The sequence below is a fragment of the Lupinus angustifolius genome, chromosome LG13 (genome assembly GCF_001865875.1).
Source record: "Lupinus angustifolius cultivar Tanjil chromosome LG13, LupAngTanjil_v1.0, whole genome shotgun sequence".
NCBI lineage: Eukaryota > Viridiplantae > Streptophyta > Magnoliopsida > Fabales > Fabaceae > Lupinus > Lupinus angustifolius.
The window spans coordinates 5,007,355-5,033,001 of record NC_032021.1 but is presented as its reverse complement, the minus strand read 5'-3'; the positions used below and the strand labels follow the sequence as shown (position 1 = coordinate 5,033,001).

The following is a 25,647-nucleotide window of genomic DNA, read 5'->3' as shown; positions in this document are numbered from 1 at the left end:
TATATTTACTAGTTATTGAAGTCATTATTTGATAGATATAAATTAACTATTAAGGCAATGACAAAGTGAAATTTGTGAGCCTGTTGGAGCTTAAAAAAAGTACTTCAAATTACATAAATACCATACCAGGACATATCCCTTCCAGACAAAAATAATAACTATTGAGCCAAAGTAGAGAGGAGCAGATGTTATTCTTGAATACAATAACAGATGCTAGTGAACAATTTGCTGAATACTGACATTGGATATACAGCTTCTTTTGCTGCCAAACATAACCTTGCAATGTTAAAAGCGGCACAAGGGTCATATGTTTATAAATTATAGCACAATACAATCCTTATTTTTAGGCTTGTAGAGACTAGAGAGAACATCAATACTCATGTAACATTTCTCTCAGTTACAACTGAAGAGGGTAAATCCAACAAAGATGACAACAAATGTGGATTAATCTTCTAATTATGATGAAAACATACAATTTGTAAATATTGATTTTGGAGAAAGGACAACATAACCTACTACCTTAGAACTTCAAATTATTCTTTATTATGCAAGGATTCTAAAGTACAAATTCTCATTCCTACCAAAAAATAAAAGAGAACCAAGAACCAAATGATCTTTCTGAATGTCACCAGAAAAGTTCAAGTGGAAGCATAAGATCCCACACATTTGACAGCAGGTTCAAGCCGAGGAGTTTCAGCCTTCAGAATTTTATGAAATGCTTAGTTTTCCTTTAAAATCTGCATATTCAATCAAAACATAACCTTCTATATTCAAGATTATATGATGTAACAATTAAAATCACAAAGATAGGATTTACAATTAAAGATCATGGAGTCAGATTAATACTGCATACCTCTATTGAAAATCTTTCTTACAGTAGTATTAAGGTCTCCTTCCCAATGCCATTGATCTCCTTTCTGAGTCAAATATATTTTTCTGAGGATTGATGCCCTTAAGATTCCTTCACAGAAAGTCTCCATTGCTGGACATTCAACCATGTATAGTTTGTTCAAAAATGGAAATCTGAAGTTGTGATTTCCGGTACAAAAACATTGAAGTTCTGGCAAATTCACAAATTTTAAGGATGCTAGTTCTGGAAAAACAAGTCCAATAGCTGATTCATCTCCTCCTTGATCCTTTGCAATAATTTCCAATACTCCACAGTCACTTATCTCAATGACTTGGAGTTGCTGAAGATCTTTGGCCACAGACAGTGGAAAGATATGTTTTAGGCTCTCACATTTAGTAGCTTTTACCATAATCAGGTTTTGAAACCTGACACTTCCTTCAGGATCCTTATTCCACATATACTTTAGCTTTGGTAAATGACCCAAAGACAAAGTTCTTAGTGGAATGTGTAGCTCTTCTTGACTTGTACCTTCTATTTCATATACAACTTCAAGTGCATTACAGAACCATACATCCAATGATTCCAGGCTTTGTAATTTATTTAGCACATGACATGGGAACACATTTAAGAGATTGTCACAGGATGTGATTTCCATTTTTTTCAATTTGCAAAAAGAATTTTGAGTGAGTTGGTTGGGCCATATTGACTTCAAGTTGTCCATGTGAGATATCACAAATGTCTCCAAGTTGGGGAAAATTGGAACCTGTATCATACAAATAACATACTTCAGACTTCACAACAGAATACACAGGTGAAAACATTAACAACTAATGAGACAAAGGACGGCGCAGTGCACCCCACTCAGTGGAGTCCGGGGAGAGTATATATGTATGCAGTCTTATCCCGCAAGCGGAGAGGCTGTTTCCAGGAAACAACTAATGAGACAATCAAGCAGTAAGTACCTCTAAAAAAAGTTCACAATTCTATGCAAGAGAGAATTAATAAAGACAAACTGAAAGCTTTTTGAAATACTCACCTCTTCATGATGAATCAATTTTCTAGCAAGAGAAAGGTGACCCATGCTTTCATCTTGGACAAATATATTCTCTACCAATTTGCATGAACTGATTAAAAGATGTTGAAGCTTGTCAAGTTTTCCAGCCACAGAGTATGAGAAAAGATATGTTAACCTTTCACAACCATCTACAGTTAATGTGGTCATATTCTGAAAGCAAGAGCCTGCTGAGAGTTTTTCATCCCATATCTTTTGGACGTTGATTGAGTACAGCTTCAAGGTTTCCAAATTTGGAAATTCAACCTATCAACATGATTAATGCCATAAAAAATAAGAGGATAATAGTATTAAACATGGCTCAGGAAGGTAGAAAATGAAGTTTTCAAACACACTAATCATAATAAACATAAGAGGTTCAAAGCTGAAGTTTAAAAAAGAACAGTAGGTCACATTAGTACCCTATCATTAAGAAGTTCACTGGAGAAACCATTGTCGTTTTCAGTAGCCTTAACTCGTGGATCGAGAGAGAGATTAACAAGGGAAGGTAAGCATTCTAGTATGAGAGAACGTGTTTTTGAGAACTCGATCTTGTCAGTTTCTCCATCATCCTCTTGTTCTTTCTCGGCTATGATCTTGGTCATAAATTTACATTCAGAAATTTCAATTTCAAGAAGTTCAGAGAGGTGTTTAACAATGGAGTGCAAGAAAACAAATTCCATCCTATCACAACCCTTTACTTTGATAACTTGTAGTTTGGTAAAGGCCTGCGCTGGAAGTGGACCACTGCATATTCTTTCCATGTTAATCAGATTGTGAAGAATCAAAGACTCCAAGTTGGGGAAGGCATGGTCATTGTGAGCCCACTTTGTTGAGCCAATGATGCACTGCATCTCAGCACTGTCCTGGATATTAAGATGCTTCAATCTTGGAAATCCTTCATCATTCAATTCATAAAGTACTTCGCCGACACCTTTCAAACCAGCTAGATACAAATCTTCAGCTCTAGTCATTAACAACTTAATCCCATAATCCAAAAGAATGCTTGGATCCATGTTCAGATTGAGCTTAAGTACTCTTGAAGTCTTGTAATTACCAGACTCCACCTCAGACCATTTCCATCTGTCCCCGATTAAAATCTTGTAGCTCTCTAGTTTCCAAAAGGTAAGCAAGTCTCTAGGAAAAACTGAAGCATCTTTAACCTGCATGTTCAAAGTTGTTAGTTGATGCAAATGCTTTAACTCACTTAGACTTGAATTATTGCTTCGGTTTTCGCTTCCCTCGATCTCCCAATGAATATTGCAGTTTCCCATGTAGAGCTCTTCCAAGCTTGTCAAGCTTGATATCAGATTGCAAGGAATTACTTCAAGGGTTGGGCAATCCGACAAATCTAGCAACCGTAGATGAATTAGTTGTCCTATTTCTGCTGGGAGCTCCTTAAGCTCTGATTTTTCAAGGTTGAGAATCTCCAAACTTGTGAGTTCTCCAATAGTAGCTATATCTTCCAATATGCATTTACACAGATTCAAAGCTTGGAGGTTTGTCAAGAGAGCAAGAGATGGAGGAAGAGATGGGCTACAATTCAAACCTCCTAAACTTAGAACCTTGAGCTCTTTCATCTCTAGAAAGAAATCATCCGGAACTTTTAAATAGTTACCTTGACTATTGAGTTGGAGTATCTTCAAATTGGGACATTCCAACTTCTCAGGAAGTTCATGGATATAGCACCAATCTAAGAAAATATGATGGCAATTTTTAAGCAGATCCAATCTTGGCCATTCTTTCAATTCAGAATTTCTCTGCATGGTAAAGAAAGGTTTGACCTCGGATGCAATTGAGGCAGCTACAGCGCGAACAAGATCAAGTGCCACAACCGACTCTCTTCCCCCTTCAAGTAACAAACAGGCATCTCTCAGGTTATCTATCAACTTGTGAAGTCTGTTTCTCCCATCTGCCAATGTATCAACATGTTTATGCAAACCCAAACACCAACCATACGTCAAAAAATCTTTCATGTTATAACCATTTCCCATTGAACCTAAAAGGAGGAAGAATGATTTGAGTTCATGACTTTCTAAACAATCATAACTCAGCTTAATAGCCGAAAGCACTTGCGAATAATAACTTCCCTCAAAGTCGAAATTTATTAACTGCTCAAGTGCATCCTTCCAAGCATATAAATCATTGTTCTTTAAAGCCTCAATCACTGTTACAATCAAAAGAGGCAAACCAGAACAGCTCTTGGCTAATTTAATAGCTAAGGGTTGAATGCTAAGATCTTTAACAGCCTCTCCACCCTTCTTTTCGAACAAGCTCCAACTCTCATCCTCAGACAAACCTTCAATCCTATAAACCTTTTCTGCACCCAATTTAGCATTCAACACATTATGATCTCTTGATGTAACCAACAATTTGCAACCTTCATGGTCCTCACCAAAAGGAACACCAACCTCAGTCAAGTCCAGCTTTCCCCAAACATCATCTAGTACCACAAGAATCTTCTGCTCCTGCCTAATCCTCTGCCGCAACCGGCTGGCTCTTCCCAACTCAGTTTGCTCATCAAACTTCAAACCCAAAGCATCAGCAATCTCATCTCTAATCATTTTCACATCAGAATTATTAGTCACATTAGCCATCACCACCACATCAAAAGAACCATCTTTCTCAGCTTGCCATGCTAGTTCTTTAACCACTGCAGTTTTTCCAACCCCACCAATCCCATAAACTCCAACCATGTGAACCTTAACATCCTTCAATGCCTCCATAATCTCAACCATTACTTTTGTTCTAGATTCCAAATCCTCATACCCTCTAGCAGCTGGGCTCACATTACACTTCAAGGCACAACGGTAAGAAACTCTATCAAATGTTTCTTTTCTTAGAGCACATAGAAGATCCACCAAGTTCCTTGCTTTTTGGCTCAACATGTACTTTGAGTATAAGTCTAAGCATCCAACTCTTTCTTTGTCTTCACCATTAAGGAACTTCTGTGCCTCTTCTAGAGCTGCATGGACTCTAGAAAACCAATCCTTAACAGTGTCTTCAATCTCTTCACCACTTCTTTTGGAAGCTTCAACAGTGTGCCTCACTTCTTTCTCATCCCTCTGCAGTTTCAGAATCTCAGATTCAAGCTCAGTGAGGTAGCTGTTGTACAACAATATATAAGTGAATTGTCTCAGAAAAGGTAGTGCCACACTTGATGCTATTTTAGCAATAGTATCCATCTTTGTTTGATTGTTATGCAACCTGATTCTGCAACAGATAAGGGAACAACAATGAGCAAAAGTGTGTGTTCTGGATTAGGCTAGCAACACCATCAATCCTTGGTTGCAACAAGAGTGATAAAACGGGTTTACTTCCATTGGTGTACAAATATATTTGGTACTACCACGGGTATCTCATCACGTTTTAGGTAAAGAACTAATCTCTTTCGTGTTGTGTAATTGTCCTTCACAATAATTGTCGCTCACAAGAATCAAACTATTGATCTTTTGATCATTCAAGATATCCAGCAGAGTCTTACACGACTAGATTGGTGTATAAATATATTTAATAAAGCATGCTTGACTATTTTCTTTGTGACAAAAGTGGCCTTTTTGTTTGGATGTGTACACTAGAAAGTAATTCTAGCATAACATGTTTTTTTAATTTAAATTATAACTTTTATGTAATAATATCTCCATAACTATTAAATCATATAAGAGTCTTATCTTATGACTTAAATGTTATTAGTTTAATTTCTATATATTTTCGTTAGATGTTAAGAACCTTGTTTACTAAGTCGTGGATATATTGATAAATACTCCTATCCAAGTTGAGATAAAAAAGGCTTAAAATTATATGCTCAATTATTTGAGTTGTTTTTAATTTAAGAGGCAAGTCTTCTAAAAAAATAAAAACACAAAAAGTACTAAATATTTTGTGTTTGGTTTAAATAAGGAAAGAAGAGGGAAATATTGTTTGATTTGCAACTTGCAAGCGGAGAGAAGGGAAAATATTGTTTGATTTGCAACTTGCAAGTGGAGAGAAGGGAAAATATTGTTTGATTTGCAACTTGCAAGTGGAGAGAAGGGAAAATATTGTTTGATTTGCAACTTGCAAGTGGAGAGAAGGGAAAATAAGTTCAATTTACTTTTATACCCTTATATACTATTTTAGATAAAAATAAATGCGCTATAGTAAAAGGCAAAACAGAAAAAGAAAAAAATACTAATAATCAAATACCACAAAACTGGATTTGGATCTTCTACATGTGGATATAAAGGAAATGGGGTTATGATAATATACCCTGCATAAAGATCTAAACCTCATGTAACAGATAACTTTTTTTAATAAAAAGTTTCTAAAAAATAGAAGCCATAAAGCACAGTATGTTTGCTTCAATCAGATCATACGGTCTAGAAGGAAAAAAAATATAATGTGAAGAAGTTGTTAATATATGCAGTAATTATCAAGTAACCAGGAACATCACAGGAGATAAGTGAAAAAGCCTCTGCGTTGAAACCTCTGTGCGTGAATGAAGACTGGGCACATAAGATATGGTTAAGGCCATATTTGAGTTTTCAATTAATGGCATGGGCATTTTGGGCAAACAAAACTATAATGCCCAGACAAAACTAGAAATTATTACTGTGTGAAATCTTACATTAGATATTGATATGATGGATTAGTGAAAAACTTAAGTGAAAAACTTAAGTGATAAACACTCGTAAAACTATTATATTAGAATTTTAGTTCAAAATGTAATATTCTATCCACTCTCCCAAGCTAACAATTCGTTGGACATAGACATCCAGGTTGTGTAAATGTAATATTAATGTAAAACTATTAATATTAATGAAACATTAGCCCTTTAAAATTATACACTTATATCAAATCAATAACAAAGATGTGATTAATCTTATACCATACTCAACTTAAAACACAATGCTAGAAGAAAGGAAAATGGGATGAAATTGGATGTGTGTTTAACTTGTGAGTAGTTGAGAAAAATGCAATAATACCTGTTGGAATGGTTGGTGATCCACAATTAGAGCTGATTAATATTCTTGTCTCGCCCTCACTTGATTTTGGCACCAATAATTGAAGCATGCATTTATTTGCTAAGACTCAAGCACCTTGATAACCAGTTAAGCAGTGAAAGCATAGCCATGGGCGTTAGAGCAATAAATACATATGAGATCTAACAACCCACTTCACTGTCAACATGTTGAATATAAGACATTATGTCAGAAGGTGGTTGGAAAAGAGGGATGAAGATACTTTCATTTCCCAATCCTAGTCCAATTAATTTTGAGCAAGTAATATAAAAATTGAACATTTTGTTTTTTAAAAAAAATTATTTATTTATGTGTTAATTTATAATTTGTATAAATACAGAATTGGGACAGACTTTGGAATAATTGATCATTTTTACGGAAAAGTGTTTATTTAATTATATTAACTTTTTCCGCACCACTTTCAGGTCTTGTTTAAGTATTATTACTATCTTTACTTGAAAATTCTTTAGATTCGTTAACAGTGCTGTCATCAACTTTACCTCAGTTTTGTTATTCACACATTAAAATTTGAGTAATCACCAGCTTAATAATTTAGTAAATAAAAGTTGTCATACAAAAAAGGTCAAATAGTAATGTTTATCATGATATACTACATGTTCATCACTCTGAAATATATCTTAATCATCATATAAAAGATAAATTATTATATAGGATATCTTATTAATCACTAATATAAAAAATTCATCCAAGATTTAGTATGAAAAGTATCATTTTTTTCTTTTTGACTTCCACAGACGAAACTTGTTCTGCCATTCAGTGATCTTTTTCCTAAGCAAACTTTTCAACGAGTTGAATTATGAACTCTACTTCTAATGTTGGTTTCTTTATCTATTAAAAAAACTAAAACGTGTTACACGCATAAACATTTTTTAGACTATTTCGAAGGGGGTCTTAAAGTTGAAGTCTATGGTTTCATCAAACTCATTCTGATTATCATAAAACTTAAAATTTTCATTTCAATTTTACCTATAATGTTCGGATCCTGTACAATTATTGAATTGAATCTCTGTTAAGGATAGCAATATCACTTAATTGTGGAATGGACACTGCATAGGATTAATGTAATTTGTAACTAGTTAGATTTGTTTCTCTGCATAACACAAACTGGTTGCTTTGTTGTATTGTGTTTGATTTATGGATGAAAAAATATGGTCATATTCTCATATGTGGGGTCTATCCGATCTACCATCATGTATCCCTTTTAATAACGTAACATGTTGATACAATTATACAAACATACATGTGATCTCATATGATATGATATCAAAAACTACACTGTAAAACCTCTTAATTATCCGTGCTAACTTTCATTCTTGCTTCAATCACATCATTATATTCTATTGAATTCTCAATTACTTGGCAAAAGGAAAGTTCTTAACTAAGACAAAAGGTTGTTTATAAGATTTATTTATCTTAGGTTTAATCCAATTAAACACGAGGACACCTAACCCAACATACTTGTCATATGTGACTAAGGATCATTTTCATTAATGGAGAGATAAGTGCTACAAAATAATACATAAAATGTAATATGTAATAATATTTTTATCTTTTTATTTATTATGAAATCACATTTTTATCATTGAAAATATGAAGAAAAATAATCACTTACCTCTTCATTAATAGAGAAGATCCATATTCATCATATGTATGTTGGATAGTATCTGACATCAACACTTAATTGATAGTAGCCACAACTAATGACACTATGACAACTCATTAAATTTTATTTAATTAAAAGATAAAGAACTTAAATCATGTTTCTTGTCATACAACAAATGTGACCGTGTGATACCTTAATCATAATATTAAGGCTCTGATTATTAACAAAGCCAAATTTAGGTAAATGGTTTGACTTTTTAAGCATAATGTCAAGGAATGGTAACTACCATGTTATAGAAAAGATTTTATTAGGAGATGTCATAATTTAGGTGATCTCTCTACCTTGGTTGGTTGTTGTATATACGGAAAACATTTTTACTTTTAAATTATTGTTTTAACATTTTATAACTTAATTATGAATATTGTCCGAAATTATATTTTTCTGGCTCGAAATATTTTGATCACAACCGAGTTAGAAGTTAGTCAGATATAAAGATCCAGGCCATGAATAGGTTATTTTATAAAAACAGTTAAATAATTAAAAATAATTATTATGAACGTAAAATGATATTTAGATCACAATAATACTGTTATAGCCGCTCTTTATTTATTCTCACAATCCCATGAAAGTGCTTTATGACCATGAGTGGTGCTCATGGAGAGGTTATACGAGTAAAATAAAGCACTAGCAATGTGAACAAAATAAAAATAGAAATAAAGCATTGCTAGCTTTGATGCGTTCAAGGAAGAAAAGTGCCATGATGAAGGAAAAAGGAAGCATGAAAAAGTACATCTGGGTTTGGAAAATGAAAAAGTACATCTGGGTTTGGAATGTGTAAAATTACTAGTAACTTTGGAAATGTTGTTATATTTTAATACAAAAGTTATTATAAGTGATAAAATAAATATAGTTCTCATATTCCAGAAGGAAGACCAAATAAATTTGAGTTTCACAATTCTAATATTGGATTCTTCAATACTGGATCACTGGCCAGAGCATATGAAAATGGATTATCTTCGAGAGGATCTAATACCAAATAAGAATGTGACATGTGGCTTCGAAAAATTTTAACGATACAAATTTTAAAATATTTGTAAAAAAATTTATTATAAATAATAAAACAAACCTGAGCTTCACATTCCAGTACTAGACCCCGGTACCGGAAAGGATACGAGCGCAAAGCATATATGGTTTGCATTAAAAAATGTATAGCTATAACTTGTTTAGCAGTTTTTAGTCCTTTTTAATTCCTTCTTGTTTTAACCACGATTAGCAACATTTCCAAGAAACTTGTAACAAACTTGCAATGGCAAAATTTAACTTCACTTAGCATAGTACATTGCCGCAGGTTGAAAATAACAACCTAATTTAATGAATTCTATTACCAAAGATTACAATAACAAAAACAATAACACCACCACCAAGTGAACTATTTAATATTCCTTCAGGAAGCTGATCCACTTTGATGCATACTCCAATTTCTATGGGTAAATGCAGCCACCATAACCTGCAATTCAAATTGACATCAAGAACATTCTTTTAGCACAATGTCTTGTCAAACATATACATTAGTTTCAATACTTAAACCAACCCATAATGTGACTTACTAGGATCAGATACCACAACAATGCCAGAGCCCTTGAAATCACAATTCCAATGGTTTCTTCCATGAGACTGGTAGTATAGATTCATTGCTACAGAGGCATGGTTCAAGAGGTTGTCAGGGGCAAAGCAGGGACAACCTTTCTTCAGGATTTGGCAATCAACTTGAGAGCATGCATAATTTATGTTAACCAAAAGGGTAGATTCCTCTGTTGAAGGCTTAGCTACACACCAAGTTCTCTGTGATTCAATTTGATAAACATTATAGTATTAGGAACAAGTTCATTTAAATCAATTAACAAAATGTGTGATTCCAATATACTATATTAATTGATGAATTTGGTTATGGTTACCTGTCCATTAACCATAATCAGATTCCCTCCTGCGTAAGTAAAAAATAATTGAATCATAGAGAGTAACTACAAGTCATGTTAACTTCACTTAGCTTACCGGTAGTGACTCAATGAAATCAATAACTATAACTATATGGGGTTATGGGTTCGAGTCGGGGAGGCTCCCTGGAAAAATAAAATACTGCATGGGTATTAGCTTAAAGGGTGACACACTGCTTAAGTTCATGGGGATAACATGTCAACTGTCTAAGGCTTGAATATTACACAGTGCAATGTAATAAGGGGTAAATAAGAGACATACCTGATGAGAGAGATAAGAGTGTAAGGAAAAGAAGAACAACCACTTTAGACATGGTTATGCTGCCAGAAGTAGAACAAGTGCTACTAATACCTTTGAATGTGATTAAAGCAGAATGATGGAGAGAGATATGAGTGTGAGTGTGGATGGTTTTGTTGATCAGAAAATGGGACCTTTTTATAGAGTGTGGGTGGGTTCATGACTCCCATGACAAGCATATGATAAAGTGAAGGTGATTAATATTTAATGAATATGAAAACAAGGATATTTAAGGGTGACTTTGATGCCGCAATGAAATTGTTATTTAGTAATTATTAGGTCACATGTCCAAATCATATAAATAACTTTTTCGCTTGCGAAATAAGGTTATGTATATCTATTCTTTTCATACTCCGCTAAGTATGAGCCTCATTGGGTGACTGTCTTTATTACAACAAGGATATCTTAAGGTAACAAGCTGTCCTTTTACTTTTTTGATATATTCCTAAGATGAGTGTGTATAAGAGATAAAAATATATGAGAGAAAGAAGCAACATATATTTTTAATATAATATTTAAACCAACTTATGTTTAAATAACATAACTCCAAGGTAAGCAAAGCACCTACATTAACAGCAAACAGAAATTACTGAGGATTTGAAAGAGACCGGGACAATCTGTCAATATCTTTGTTGAGGTACACAAAAATTGTGTTTAACAGTGTTAAAAAGATTCTAAAGTTGTGATTCCACTACAAAAATAAAGGAAGACATTAGACATGTGATCGTCACTAGAAATAAGGCTGATACATTTGCTTTTCTGAACTTTACAAGCAATTAAAATAACAAAACATATTCATTTATAGAAAAAACATCATTTCATACTTCTACAAAAAAATCAACATCATTTCATATTTTTTTTAAAATTAATATACAAAACATAGTTGTTTTCTACTATCTTTTTTAATAAAAACTCCACCATTGTGCAAATTCCTTTTTTAATAGAGACACAATGTGTTTAATAGTGTTAAAGATTCTAAAGATGTAGTTTCACTAAAATATAAAAGATGTTAGATTCAACATTTTTTTAATATACATAAGTGGATTGTGTAAAAGCTTCTAACTCTACAAACTAAACCAATTCTATTTTTGCTACTATCTTTTTTAATAACACAACCACATGATAGTTAAAATCGAGATTTTATTTAGAATTAAGAGGGTAACCAAAGATCATAAACGTAGGATCGTAACATAGATACAAATATATATATATGGAAAGCAAGCAATTCATAAATTATAATTTTAAAGATATTCATAATAATAAACATAGTATATTCATACATCATAATAGCAAAATAACTAACCACACGAATTCCAAGTAAAAAATTAGGGTTTACTCACACACTGTTCACATTTTAATCAAATTAATGTGTTAAAAAAGACATTAAATTTAATAGACTGAGTTAATAATGGTTCATCATATGTTTTTTTATAAATAAAAAAATAGGTTTTTCAACAAGAGTGTAAAATCTATACACTAATAGTGTGTAAAGATTTATACACATGCACTTCATCATCCACCATTTATTTAGATTATTTTTTTTGTAAAGTCAATCATAATTAAATATGAAATATCAATAGTGGATGATGCAATAACAATGTATAAAACTCATACACTATCGGTGCATACATCTTTTTCTCTTTCAACAAACTCATAAATCACAATAGCAAAATATCTCAAGTACACAAGTTCCAAGTAAAAAAAGTGGGGTTGCATAGCCACTCACTCACTTTTTACTTAAGTTAAAGGTTTCAAAAAGATATTGACTTCAAAGATTGGGTTAACAACCCATGGTTTTTTCATAAATAAAAAAATTAGGGTTTTCAACAAACCGGGTTGTAAATGACCCAATTAGCTTCTTCTCTTCACTTGCACGATGAGAGAGAGAGAAAGTGAAGCAAACAGAGGATGAAATAGGTTTAAGAGTCGATGGGCTCGTAGATTCCACCATTTTTACGCACCCACACGATGATCCTACTCGATCCCACAAAGGTGTGCCCCAGACTAAAGATCAAGCACAAAGTGAGGGTCAATAATCGTAAGATCATGTGATCACATGAGTTGAATGGCAATTTTGACTACCTTGAGATTATTAGTGATAAGCCTCACCAACAGTAACTTGTTACGTTACACTCTGTATATTTTGAATTTGTACTTATCCTTTGTTAGCTATCCTATTGTTAGCATAGTAGTTTGTGAATAGAGATATTCTAGAAGATCCTGTTGTTAACTTTTATCTCTGCTAGCTTGTATAAATATTCCTTTGAAGTAAATAATGAAGATGCGCTTCATCCATAGAGATATGTGTTTAACAGTGTAAAAAATGTAGTCAAGACATTAGACGCAACATTTTTTTAATCAAGATAAGTGAATTACAATTGTACAAGTTATAAAATCTACATACTATTAATATATAAATTTATACACATACACTATTATATACCATTGGTTTTGATTACTTTTTTTTTTGAACAAATTAACGATAATTAAATACCAATTATAAATTATACAATAACATTATATAAAAGTCATCCTTCCATGATTCTTTTTCTTCAACTTTTAATCTACCAGCTACTTGTTTGATGGCAAATTGTCCCTCCTATAAATATAAATACCTAAAATAATCATAGCTCTACCCTATACAAATCTTCAGAAAAGGATAACCCTAACATTAGTATAAATCTGTTCAAGCATCCCATTTCACGTCATTCTCATATCATAAGATTGATATTTCTCATATCATAACATAGATATTTTTTATGTAATAATATTCTTGTGTACATACATTAATTAACCTTTTTTTTTAATAAAGTACATTAACATTAATTAATTGAAAATAAAATCATTAATTAATTAAATGAATAAGACTACATCGAAAAACAGAATTGCACCCAATCCATTATCCAGAACAGAGTTGCTCCCCCAAAACTAATGGGTAGGATTCATTTTCCAACCCAACAAACCTCGCTGAGACATTGCAGCAATCAAATTTTATTATGAGCTTCTAACACTAAACAAAACTTATTAGTGTCACTTTATAAACTGTGTTATGCATTAAATCAAGTACAAATATCACATGCTGATGGCTAAACATCATCATCTGAACAATGACACGAAGCATAAAAGACTTGAACAGTACAAACTACAACAAAATCAAATCAAATAAACTCCAAGAGCAGACAATCTTGCAATTCCATAAAAATCAAGTCGATAAATTAAGTTAAAAGACGCCAATAGCCATTTCCGCTACTTTTTATCTTCAATTGCAACGATTTTGTATTTTCCTGATAGCTGTTGCTGCACCAAAATATATCTCTTTAGACTAAACATGTGAATCTAATCCACCATTAAAAAACTTCTTTATCAAATTACAATGTAAAACATAAAATGAGAGAACTCGTTTACATGTTAAGAGACATAATAAGCACAAATTAAATAAATGAAAAAACATGTTACCTTTTCCCATATTTGAGAGTGGGATTTGCAAAACCCAGCAACAATGGTGTCACCTTTCTTCCCTTCCTTATACTCAATGCAAAGATCCTCTCTCACTCCACACGTAACATGAAAACCCAAACCACACTTGATTTCAGAGCACATAAGAGCACACCCATCACGCGTGTCACAAACATAACACTTTTCCGACCACCTCTTCTTCGGAACCTTGGAACAATCGATCCCTTCCCTCCCTTCTGGGTCAGAGAAAAACACTTCAGGAACAAACACAGCACACACTATGTGGGCCCAACGGCTATCTGTGGTTCGTTTCATTGCACCCTCCTTAATAGGACATAAGCAACATGAGAAAGAAGACCCAGTTTTCTCATCAAAACGACACCGTTCACAGAACCAATCACCTTCTGGGATACCCTTTGAGAGAGGGTTACCATAGCATGAAGCGTGTACCATAAGATCGCAACCGTCGCAAAAAACGATTGGATCTTCAGGGTCACCGTCTGTGCTCTGGCACACACAGCATAATATCCCATCATCTTCATCAATTTCATTTTCAACATCATCAAGATCTAGTTTTTCTTTTTGGGGAGAGGGGTTTGTGAAAGTCTGGATTTTTTTGATCGGTTTTTTCGGTGAAGGTGAGTATTCGACGTTTAAGTCAAAGGGTAGTGAAACGGTGTCGCATGGGTGAAAAGCGCATACCCTTTTCTTAGCGGGAAGGGAATAAAGGGTGGTGGGAAAAGGATTTGGTGGGTTGTGAAAAAAAGTAGAGTCGCGAGATTCTTTACGCTTCTTGGCAGGTAAGGTTGAATTAGAAGAAGCACAGTGTTGTTGTTGTTGTTGTTGTTGGTGAATGAATCGAAGTCTCTTGAGAGGAGGTAAGTGGTTGAAGGAAGAGGAATCCATTAATGGAAGAGAAGAAATGAAAAAGTATTGAATTGGAATGAAATTTGGTTGGTTTATTTGAGTTATTGGGATATGAATTGAATGAAAAAAATGGGTGGAGGGAGAGAAGTGAGGGAAATGAAAAAGGAAAAACCGGGAAGATTGAATGAAGGGAGAGGAAGGGAAAATTCGAAGATTTTTTACCTTTTCAGTAATGAAAATAAGGCGGGGGATTAAAACGAATGTCGTTTTAGATCAATCTATTCATCATTTTTCATTCATAACCCGCGCTTTCTTGAATCTGGAATTTGATTGTTGCCACAAAAAAACAAAAAGGCGGGCTTTCTGGAAAACAATTTTAATTGGTAGAATGGAATATCTATGCATTCATATTTTAAAGATTTATATATAATAAATATATTATTTAACATTCTTTGATATTACTTAAATTTAATGATCACTAAAAATAAAAAATCAATAATATATAATATAGTGACAGAATTACATATCTTCTTTCAAATTTGTATTACAATTTATTTATATTAGGATCAAAATTGGATTTGTTAATGGTTGCAAAAACCTATTAGACATTTTTCCATTTTGAGAAAATAATTGAAAATAATAAGCATTTTCTCTCCCTTAATTACACTGCCAGAAATAAAAGGTGTATAGATTTGGTATCAACTTAAATATCAGTGTGGAAGTTCGATATTGAGAAGCATATGATACGTAGTTGCGTACTTTAGCGTACTCAGGAGAGTAGTGTTATAAAAACTGGTTCGTATATGTCAGTCTCAATACCGATATAGTATATTAATTATACTGGTCATGCAATTATATTGGTTAAAATCGGTCATATCGACTGGTTTTCAATTGAACCGTACCGGTCACACCGGCCAGTTTTTATTTAAAATTGAAAAATATTAATTTTTATTGATTTTTCAACATTAATAATAATATCTTATATTTTTATATCTAATTTTGTCAGTATGCAGTTTAATTAGTAAACCACCGATTATACCACTATACTAATACCCTAACCGATTTAATGACCGATATAGTATTAACAACACCCCAAGAAACATCCCTTATTTGTCATTACTTATTTCAATATTAATTATTAAGTATATGTTTACTTATTTAATGCAATAAGGTAAAATTTCAAATATTTCTGCCTTTTTTTTAAATATATTCCTCTCCCCATATGCAATCCTTAACTCCAAACTATAATCAAATAGATGTGTTTTTCAATTGTAGGTTATTATTGTATTATTGTATAAAACTAAAACTTCATTTAAATTGCATTAAATATGTTTTGGTTGACAATAAAAAATAATGATAATAAACACAACTAGTTATGTAGCCGAACCAAAAATTGTGATTGTGAGGTTATGTGTATAATGGATAAATGATAACTCTTAATAAAGATTTTGAATCAATATAATGTTTTTTCTAAAAAACTAGTTCAATACATCTAAATCATTCGGTATCTTCAATTTAAAAAAAAAAAGCATGTACCAAAAAATATCAGAAATTTTAAAAAAAAATCACATCTCATATTATACTCGATCAAAATATCTAGACTTTCATAATATGATTTGATGTATTCAGAGGATACTATAGAACATAATTGATTTTCCAGCCATCACTTAAGATAACATATATCATTTATTTATATTACTTTTTTAAAAAATAATAATAATTTAAAATGAATAATGTACTATCGGTATATAAAAATAGCTCTATTCATCATAAGAAAAATGTAGCACAAGGGGAAAGGAGAATCTACTAGAGGAAGCTTTTCATTGTAGTCTATAATACTAATTAAAAACAATTATGTCTTTTATATTTCCAAGAATGAATATTATAATACATGACGTATTCAAAAATTATAAGTTGGAATTAAAAGGCTTTTTAAAAAGATTGATGAAGATATAGATTTATTCATTTTATTATTATTCTCTGATTAAAGGATGGTTATTCTATGCTTAAACAAAATATGTTAATCTTTAATAAAATTCCATTACTAAGTTATTTGTTATACACACCACTTTTGAATTAATAGAGCACAAGGAGTGCTGCTCATCTAAATGATGGACTTAAACTAAAGTCTATTAGGAAGAGTAACGACAATGGTAGTACAATATCTTACATTATCATTCCGAAAATTCACATGCTAGATGACACTTCTTACTAATCAACCACTTCCAATATCGAATTTGGATTAAGTTCATAAACTATATATAAAACTAAATAATATCCCTTTAGGTTATCTTGTGAGCCATAAAATTGAGAGACATGAGAAATAATTGAAAGGAAGGAAATGAAATAGGAAACCTGATAGCCATAAAAAATATATTGTGATATGATTCCAAAATCTTTCATTTTTATATTTTCCTTTCCAAAAACTCAACTTCCAACTAACAATAAGTTGATATAGTAGTTTTCCTTTCCATACTGGTTTCTCAATGTCGAATATTTGATTCCTTGAAACAACACTTGTTACGAGGGACAGTCACAAACTCTGAAAGAGATTAATTTCTTAACCAACAAAGTGAAGTGAAGGGATATAGTGCAAAAAAACTTAACTAGCAAAGAAATATTTAAAGTAACTTTATTCCCCAACAACTAACCAGACCACTCAATTACAATCCAAAAAATCCTGCAAAAATGACTCCAATAAACGTACCTGTATGTTTAAGGGAGTGGTCTATACATCTATTTGGTAGTACAATATCGACATCTATCCATCTTTAACAATCTAACATGTTTAAATACACACTGTGTCTTCTACATTCTGCCGTACTTGCCTACAATCTTGTCAAATACTTCCAGACATATTAACAATGCAAGTGATTTCTAATGGCACACACAACTAATGTTTTTTTAGACAAATCCTAAAAAAGTTATACCAATTAGAGTAAGCAAACAAAAACGGCCATCCACGTTTTATAATTTTATTATTCCACAATACATACCATATTCAGCCAAAACAAAATCTACCCTCCTGGCTCATCACTCTCTTCACTTCACTTGGCCACACTGAAATAGAAAAAAACAAGCTATTCATGGAAGCTTTGTCTGATTTGGAAGACATGTTGAAGTTTTCAACACAAGGTGCTATTCTCCTACTAGCATGTGCAAGTTTTGCACTTGTTTGTGTCTGCATTGTGATTATACTTAAGAGGGTACATAGATGATTATGAGACTACTATCACAACAACTACTAGCAGTACTACTACTACTACAGAATGGTCTGAGCCAAGTTGTGGTCGGATTTTGGTTAAGAGGGTGCTCGAGCAGGGCAAGCAAATTGGGTGATAATATTGGATGGCAGAAGGAGAGGAGATCCCCTTTGCTTGCTTAAAAAGGCATGGTCTTGATGAAAGTGGCTGGCAAAGTCAAAGGAAGGCCTCATTCTCTATGATGAAAAAGGAAGGCTGCTTCTTGATTCCGAGATCGAATCTCATCGCAAGGAAACATCAGAACAGGTAATCAACTACCACCTTGCCACTTACTGTATAGGAATACTGAAATTCATTCATGCAGATTAGGTAAGTTGTCTCTTCCTAAATTATTGTAGAGATCATTCATTTAAGACTAACAAAAGTGAAAATGGTAAACAATGACCAAAGAGCTATTTGGTGGCCAACCCAACAACAACTATGATTGTATGAATGCATGGTATCTCTATCCACTGAATTGTGAGATAATCAAACTTAGGGATCTTTATTCGGATTCTCATTCGCACTCCCAATGGATATTAATACCAACAACAACCAAACCTTAGTCCCACTAGGTAGGGTCGGCTACATGGATTGAATGATATCATAATGTTCTACCATAAATCATGTTCATTGACAAAACATTGATATCTAAACAATCGTTCACCTACGATTTTTCTTGGCCTCCCTCTGCCTCTAAAAATTGGGCTAAGCTCCGTTTAATCTACCTCCTTATTGGGATTTCAAACAGTCCCCTCCACACATACCCAAATTTTCCAAAGAGGATAAAATCCTTCCTTCTCTTTTTCTATTATTATTAAATTAAATGACATGTTAAATGCAGCTTCTAGGTAGAAGCAAAACCAGAAAAAGAAAAGCACCTATTAAAGTGTAGGGCCATCTGCAAAATATAGAAAAAAAGCACAATAATATCCACTTCAACTGACATGTCAGTATGTCATGGCATAAGATATCGTTTATAAAAGTTTTTTTTACAATTAAGTACTACTTGGTTTTACAGTGAAATCACATCCTGTGAAGATAGCCAAATATAACTCTTTTTTATGGTGCTTCCCTTCAGTCAAGTAATTTCTATATTAGCATTGTATTAAGCTATCGAGATCTAGAATAATCCACGTGTAACAAGGGATTGCATGTTAGACCCCCAACCCGATAAATACACAACCATGATAACTTAGCAACATGTGATACCCGAGGTAGGTTTATTGAAGAAAAGATAAAACATTAAATGCGACCCAGTGTACGAGGCTTCTACCTAGTGGGGTATGTGAAAATAGATGTGCACAGACTTACCTTCGCAAAGTGAAAAGACTTTTAATCAATGATTGAAAAGCAGGTAATCTAAGAAGTAATGAGAGCATTTAAAAACTTAATCTGAATCTAAAATGAAAAGGCTACTACTTTTTGACTTAATCTCTAATGTGGATAAACTAAAGATTGCTTCAATGATATTTTCCTGGAGAATTGATGTTAGTGTGTAATAAAAGGAAAAATTCACTATGCAATGCAGAAGAGATTTACTACCTAAAGTGAGAAGCTTATGAGTTCTGATTGACATTATTTTTAGATTTAATGTATCTAGGTAGAAACTAGCATCATCTTCTGATTGCAAATGTTTCATACACTCATTTCATTAAAAGCAATCATTCTTACATAGTAACTGTAACAACTAGACAGAGCACAATTCCAAAGACGAATTAAAGTATCATCACTGGACAATTTCAGTTATCCCCATAAATTGGAATGGAAAGACTTCATTTTTTCACAAATTCACAACCATTTTTTCACTCAATCAACTGATGGAAAAGATGACATACATTTCATAAACAAAAGAATTTCCGTGGCTAATTTCAAAGAACCACCTCACTGACTGTGAAAGACCATAAATCTTGATCATAGCAAGTGTACTTACCTTCATTTTGGCAACACTGCATATCATGTATAAGACAGTATCAAGGATTCTCTGGAATCTTCACTAGATGATCTATTGTAATAGAAGTATAATACCAATTGTATCATTCCCAAAAGGGTCCCTATCCCATTTGGCACCTACAAAATCAAGCACAAAATGTAGGTACATGTTATATTACGAATATAAGCCAGCAAAATGAAAATCTGAACATTATAGGTATTAGAATAAAATAAAATAAAAGAAGAAAAGAAATGAGTGGAAAGGAATCTTACATAAACGAAGGCATCGCCACTGAGAAATCCATAAAGAAAGAAGGAGACACTCATTAGGAAGGTAGAAAGTGAAAGATAAAATGGCATAAACTCGACACTCTGCGTCTGAATGACCAAATTCTGGAAAATATATACATAAACAAGTAAACTCACCGAGCTAATAGATGAAGAAACTTGAACAACTCAATTTTTAGATGGAGGAAATGACAAACTTACAATTACAAACAACGGAGAGGCAAACATTGAAATGAGAGAAGCACAACTCAAGAATCCCACGAAAGCTCGACGGGTATTACTATCAGATACTTGCAAGCTCCCAACTAGTATGATTGTGAATATGCCCAAAACTACCAGCAGTAACCCAAGTATTCTCACCTATCAAATGTTAGTTTAGAGTATCACAGCTTAGGAATGAATGAACTAACGTGTCTTGGGCATTATCACACACACATATAACTTTCTAATACTATCAGAATAATAACCTTTTTTGCATTCTCAGCATGCATCCAGAAGAGGATAATGTACACAAATTGAAAGGCCGCGCCGATTGAATTAACAGTGGTAATCAACAAATTATCAGGTGATATCAGAGGTGTGCCATACCACAAGCAGATCAAGCAATTCATGAGAGAATAAATATATGGCAACCCTGAGAACATTTCTGTTGATCCATTTCTGACAATTCTCCTAAATGTGGGTCTATAATTCAGAACAGAACAAGGGTTAATAATGAAGGGATAAACAACAATTCTTTCTAAAACCCAAAATGTTCTTAAAATATCAATTAAGAAACTTACATGGGAGATAGAAACAGACCAAAAGCAAAAATGTTCCCTGCACATAAGCAAGCAGAAACTTTGGGTTGTAAAAATGGGTTCTTTAGTTCATCAAACAGAACCCCAAAAAGCAAAGACATTTTTTTCTGTAACTAGAAAAGAAAATCACAGCAAAGTAAAAAGAAAGTACCAGCAACTCCAGCTGCATCCTTTCCAACTTCACAGATGGAACAAGCAACAAAGAGAGACATCAAGCTTCAAATAACAACAATTTCTGTCAATCAAATGAAAGCAAAAGATTCAAATTTTATCAACAGATAGTTGATAATGAAATTTTAGACATTGCCCTCTAAGCTTTCTCTCACTAAGATCCCCTCTCTCTCTCTCTCTCTCTTTGGAATCATACATTATTGAAATTAAATACACACGTTTGCTAAATGGTCTCTCTCACACCCCCATAATCGAGTTTAATGTCGGGTGAATATTAATGCTAAGCTGTCCACTTAGGATAGTTTGATGTGCCCAACCTTGTCTTCTCTACAATCTACATTATTGGTGCCACCAACAACTGAACCAATATTTGCATATGTTAACGTATGTTTCATTATTTCCGCCGGTTATAAATTGAAAATTATAAGGGTAAGATTATGAATAGTGATACTAATCTATTAAGATTTCTGCATAAAACAAATCTATTAGGATTAAGTGAAAACATGATCTTATCCATATTAATCTATTAAGTCAAAACATGACTAAGGGACAAATATATCATTAAACAGATATAATTTATGGGTTTAAAATTTATGCACTAAAGATTTTTATATTATTATCATATCATCTATCATTGATTTTTATTACTTTTATTTGAAAGTCAATGATATATGATTTATTGACAATGTAAAAACACTTACATTATCATTAAATAAATATTAAATCCATAATTTATATATTCCAATTTTACTATTTACCATTTACAATATTACAATATGTTTATGATTGTTTATAACATAAGCATTACATATAATTTTGTACTAATTTTTTTAAATATGTAATTTCCATATTCCAATTTTGCTTTATGATTTTTATGATTGCTTTTATAACATACACATTACAAGTAATTTTGTAACATATCTGTTACAAAGAATTTTTAAATAATTAAACTATGTCCTAAGATCAAATCAAACTTGAAGAATGTTTTTTGATGTCTTAGTCATCCCTATGAAGATTATTACATATTCATCTTTACACCATTATACTTTTTTACGAAGATTTTCTAATTTTTTTATTACATAAATCTATATGTAAACGAATAACAAAATACATAATTATTTATACACATATCATTTTTAAAATACATGTTTATTTATACACATATCATTTTATGTGTTAATTTACATATTGAAAATAATAATTAATATCCAGAAAGTTAGCATGGCTAATATTTATTATCATAATATGGCCATAAGATGAATTTTAGATTTAAAAAATAGTCTAATCATAATATTATTTTAAAAACAAGTCTTATCTAACTCAATTTGACATAGGTTCATTTTTTGAATTGGGTTGTTATTTTATATTTATTATCATTACAGTCACTTATAACCAATGTAATCCTGCATAAATTTAATGAGAAAATATTTTATTTTTATTTTTGAGTAAATAATTGTCATATCAATTATTAGCTCTAACGATAATGTTTAATGTCAAAGTTTTTCTAATGAACAACTGACAATTTATAAATCTTTGGTACTAATAATATTTTTTCATCACTATCACTAATGAACTAATCTTTTTAAGATGTGTAATTATTCCTTCCAATAAGTGTTATTTTTATGAATCGAACCCTTGACTTTTACACTTTATAATTTAACGTGGGTCAAATATATACATATATAATGGCATACATTAATTATATTAACCAACATATTTGTTAAAGAAATCTAATGCGTAGAATTGATCAAGTAACCCAAAATCATCCACCTTAATAATTTATGTCTAATAATGTTCTAAATCGTTTTTTAATGAAATATATCATCTACATGATGCCATCCTATTCAAAGTAGATGAGACTATTCTTAACAACAAGATTATCCCTATTAAACATTAACCAAATAATTTGGTTAGTTACTGCAAAAGAATAAAAATAGAGAAATAGAGTATAACATATATGCACTATTAGTATAAATATTTATACGTAATTCATTATTTATTTACATTTAAAAGTTAATAATAATTAAATATAAATAATAAATAATACAATGATAATGTAAAAAATTTGTTATTGCTAATGAATAAATATTAGTGACCTTAAATTATTGTCCCATAGCATTGAATTAAATATGAGAAGCGTGAATATAGATATTATTGTAGAATGTGAATGTACCTATGCCGACAAGTGAGTGGGAAAGGCATCTTCCCTTTTTATAATACTCAACGGGGCTTCAGCGCAACAGAGAAAACTATAAGGCAGAAATAGATACATTTTTGTCAATGAAACAAGAGGACTTCACGGTGTTATTCATGTCCCTATCCTATCAAAATATAATAAATAAATTATGATTTTTTTATTTAATTTAAAGACACAAATGAAGACAAATGATCTCTCGTACGAAGTAACAACTCAACTAACAAAAACTCGAGCATCATCAAAGATTTTAGATCACGTAGCTAAATCTAAACCATGCTTAGCAACAATATCTCTGGCGCTATTAGCTCAGAAATAGATACATAAAGTATAGCTTCGTGCATAATTACATTCTTCAAAAAACTGAGGCACCGTATCAAAAAAATTTGGGATTACCTAAAATTCCTCAAAGTCAAATCTAATTAACAACCTCTATAATCAGAATAACAGAATTCAATGAATAATGTTGGATAATTCACATGCATTCCTACTGTTGTAATAGGATATATTTTCTTTTGTTGCTAATAGGTTTATTTATTCAATTTTCAGGTAACAAATTAATCTCCTTTTAGATGTGTGATTGTCTTTCTAATAAATGTCGTCCATCTAAATTAAACACATGACATTTTAGTTATTCTAAAGATTTAACAGAGTCATACACTATTAGATTAATATTAGTTAAGGATTGATATTGATTAGTTGTTTCCTAAATCATGCCAATAGTTGGTCAAATTCAAGGAACATATAAAATTAACATGAAAATAATACTTCATTATAGTCGGGATCAAATTACATGTTTAGTCAAGCTCCAAAAAAAATGTTAAGATTCTTATTACCTGTACTGCCATGAATTCTTATTATCAAGTCAAAACCCAAAAAAAAAAATGAAAAACAATACCTTGAACGAGGATAAAAAGTCTGACTTTAATGAGCACGTAGGCATATTTAGTTAGAATGAATTTTCGGAAAAAAATACAGTTTGTAAAACTTTGCTTTGAGAAATCTCTTAAAGTATTTTATGTCTTATAACCCGTAATATCTAAGAGTTTAACATTCATGTACGGTGTAAACTATTTTACACTATCAATATATTATCCATCATTGATTTATAATACTTTTATATGAGAGCAATAATAATTAATATATCAATAATGAATAATTTGCTGACAATGTAAAAACACTTATACTATACTTATTAAATCAGATATCTAATCTCCTTTAAAACATTTTACCACTTCACTTAGTTTGTCATTAGTTTAATCAAACATGTTAACTTATTTGGCTCAAGTATGTAGTCCCTCATTGAGTCAATCAATTATTCAACATTCATCTAACTTTTTAGTTTTATCAAGCAACCTCAATCCCAATCATTTTTGTCCTTCCATATAAACATAACAAAAATGCATTAACCACTAACCCAACACTATCTCAAAAAAATAAAACTTGAAATAGTAACAATTGTATTTTGATGTTTCAATTTTATCCAAACTATTAACAATGTAATATCTATTTATTGATAATGTAATGAAAACATAATTGATTAAAGGTGATAGCATGATCCCATGGCTGTCCTTAATTCTCTCCATAACGTCTACATTATATAACTATTCTCTGCATTTCCCTCTTCTCATCGAAGAGAGAGCGAGAAAATATTCATCACTCTCATATCTATCACCTTCTCATTATTCCATTTCTTCTCTCCATCTTCTGGTTCCATTTTTGTAAGTTCTTCTCACTTTTTTTACTCAAAACACGTGTTTATGCCCATTTCCGTTACTCTGATTTGTTGTGAGAAAAGAATTGACTTTGTGGCAAATGAGTGTTTTTTATGATCTGGGTATCCTCATTTTCTATAGATCTGTGGTTATATTGAAAATGAT

The 25,647-nt window shown here is 31.9% G+C and overlaps 4 protein-coding genes and 1 pseudogene across 7 annotated transcripts; 1 reads left to right on the top strand and 4 right to left on the bottom strand.

The window, feature by feature from the left end:
• LOC109325485 (disease resistance protein RPS2-like) lies at positions 84–5,097 on the bottom strand. Its single transcript, XM_019557883.1, has 4 exons — positions 2,324–5,097; positions 1,887–2,168; positions 854–1,613; positions 84–737 (listed from the first exon to the last, which is right to left on the bottom strand). The coding sequence occupies exons 1-4, from the start codon at positions 5,084–5,086 to the stop codon at positions 709–711; spliced, it is 3,834 nt and encodes a 1,277-aa protein (XP_019413428.1). The 5' UTR covers positions 5,087–5,097; the 3' UTR covers positions 84–708.
• LOC109325487 (bidirectional sugar transporter SWEET2-like) lies at positions 4,945–21,965 on the bottom strand. Of its 3 annotated transcripts, none has more exons than XM_019557887.1 (7): positions 21,554–21,965; positions 21,385–21,421; positions 21,070–21,286; positions 20,804–20,962; positions 20,588–20,707; positions 20,312–20,452; positions 4,945–4,957 (listed from the first exon to the last, which is right to left on the bottom strand). In XM_019557887.1, exons 1-6 carry the CDS (start codon positions 21,612–21,614, stop codon positions 20,339–20,341), a joined length of 708 nt encoding a protein of 235 aa, XP_019413432.1. In that variant the 5' UTR covers positions 21,615–21,965; the 3' UTR covers positions 4,945–4,957; positions 20,312–20,338. The 3 variants fall into 3 exon arrangements, with proteins under 3 accessions (XP_019413432.1, XP_019413433.1, XP_019413431.1); XM_019557888.1 differs by lacking the exon at positions 4,945–4,957 and adding an exon at positions 18,617–18,688 and having other exon boundaries at positions 20,316–20,452; XM_019557886.1 differs by lacking the exon at positions 4,945–4,957 and having other exon boundaries at positions 20,007–20,452.
• On the bottom strand, positions 9,810–10,937 carry LOC109325489 (glucan endo-1,3-beta-glucosidase-like). The gene is made up of 4 exons (XM_019557889.1): positions 10,782–10,937; positions 10,481–10,509; positions 10,133–10,367; positions 9,810–10,032 (listed from the first exon to the last, which is right to left on the bottom strand). Exons 1-4 carry the CDS (start codon positions 10,831–10,833, stop codon positions 10,007–10,009), a joined length of 342 nt encoding a protein of 113 aa, XP_019413434.1. The 5' UTR covers positions 10,834–10,937; the 3' UTR covers positions 9,810–10,006.
• Positions 13,853–15,302, bottom strand: LOC109325486 (protein Jade-1). Of its 2 annotated transcripts, none has more exons than XM_019557885.1 (2): positions 14,274–15,302; positions 13,853–14,108 (listed from the first exon to the last, which is right to left on the bottom strand). In XM_019557885.1, the coding sequence occupies exons 1-2, from the start codon at positions 15,177–15,179 to the stop codon at positions 14,064–14,066; spliced, it is 951 nt and encodes a 316-aa protein (XP_019413430.1). In that variant the 5' UTR covers positions 15,180–15,302; the 3' UTR covers positions 13,853–14,063. The 2 variants fall into 2 exon arrangements, with proteins under 2 accessions (XP_019413430.1, XP_019413429.1); XM_019557884.1 differs by having other exon boundaries at positions 13,853–14,114; positions 14,274–15,294.
• LOC109325490 lies at positions 18,090–19,209 on the top strand (annotated as a pseudogene).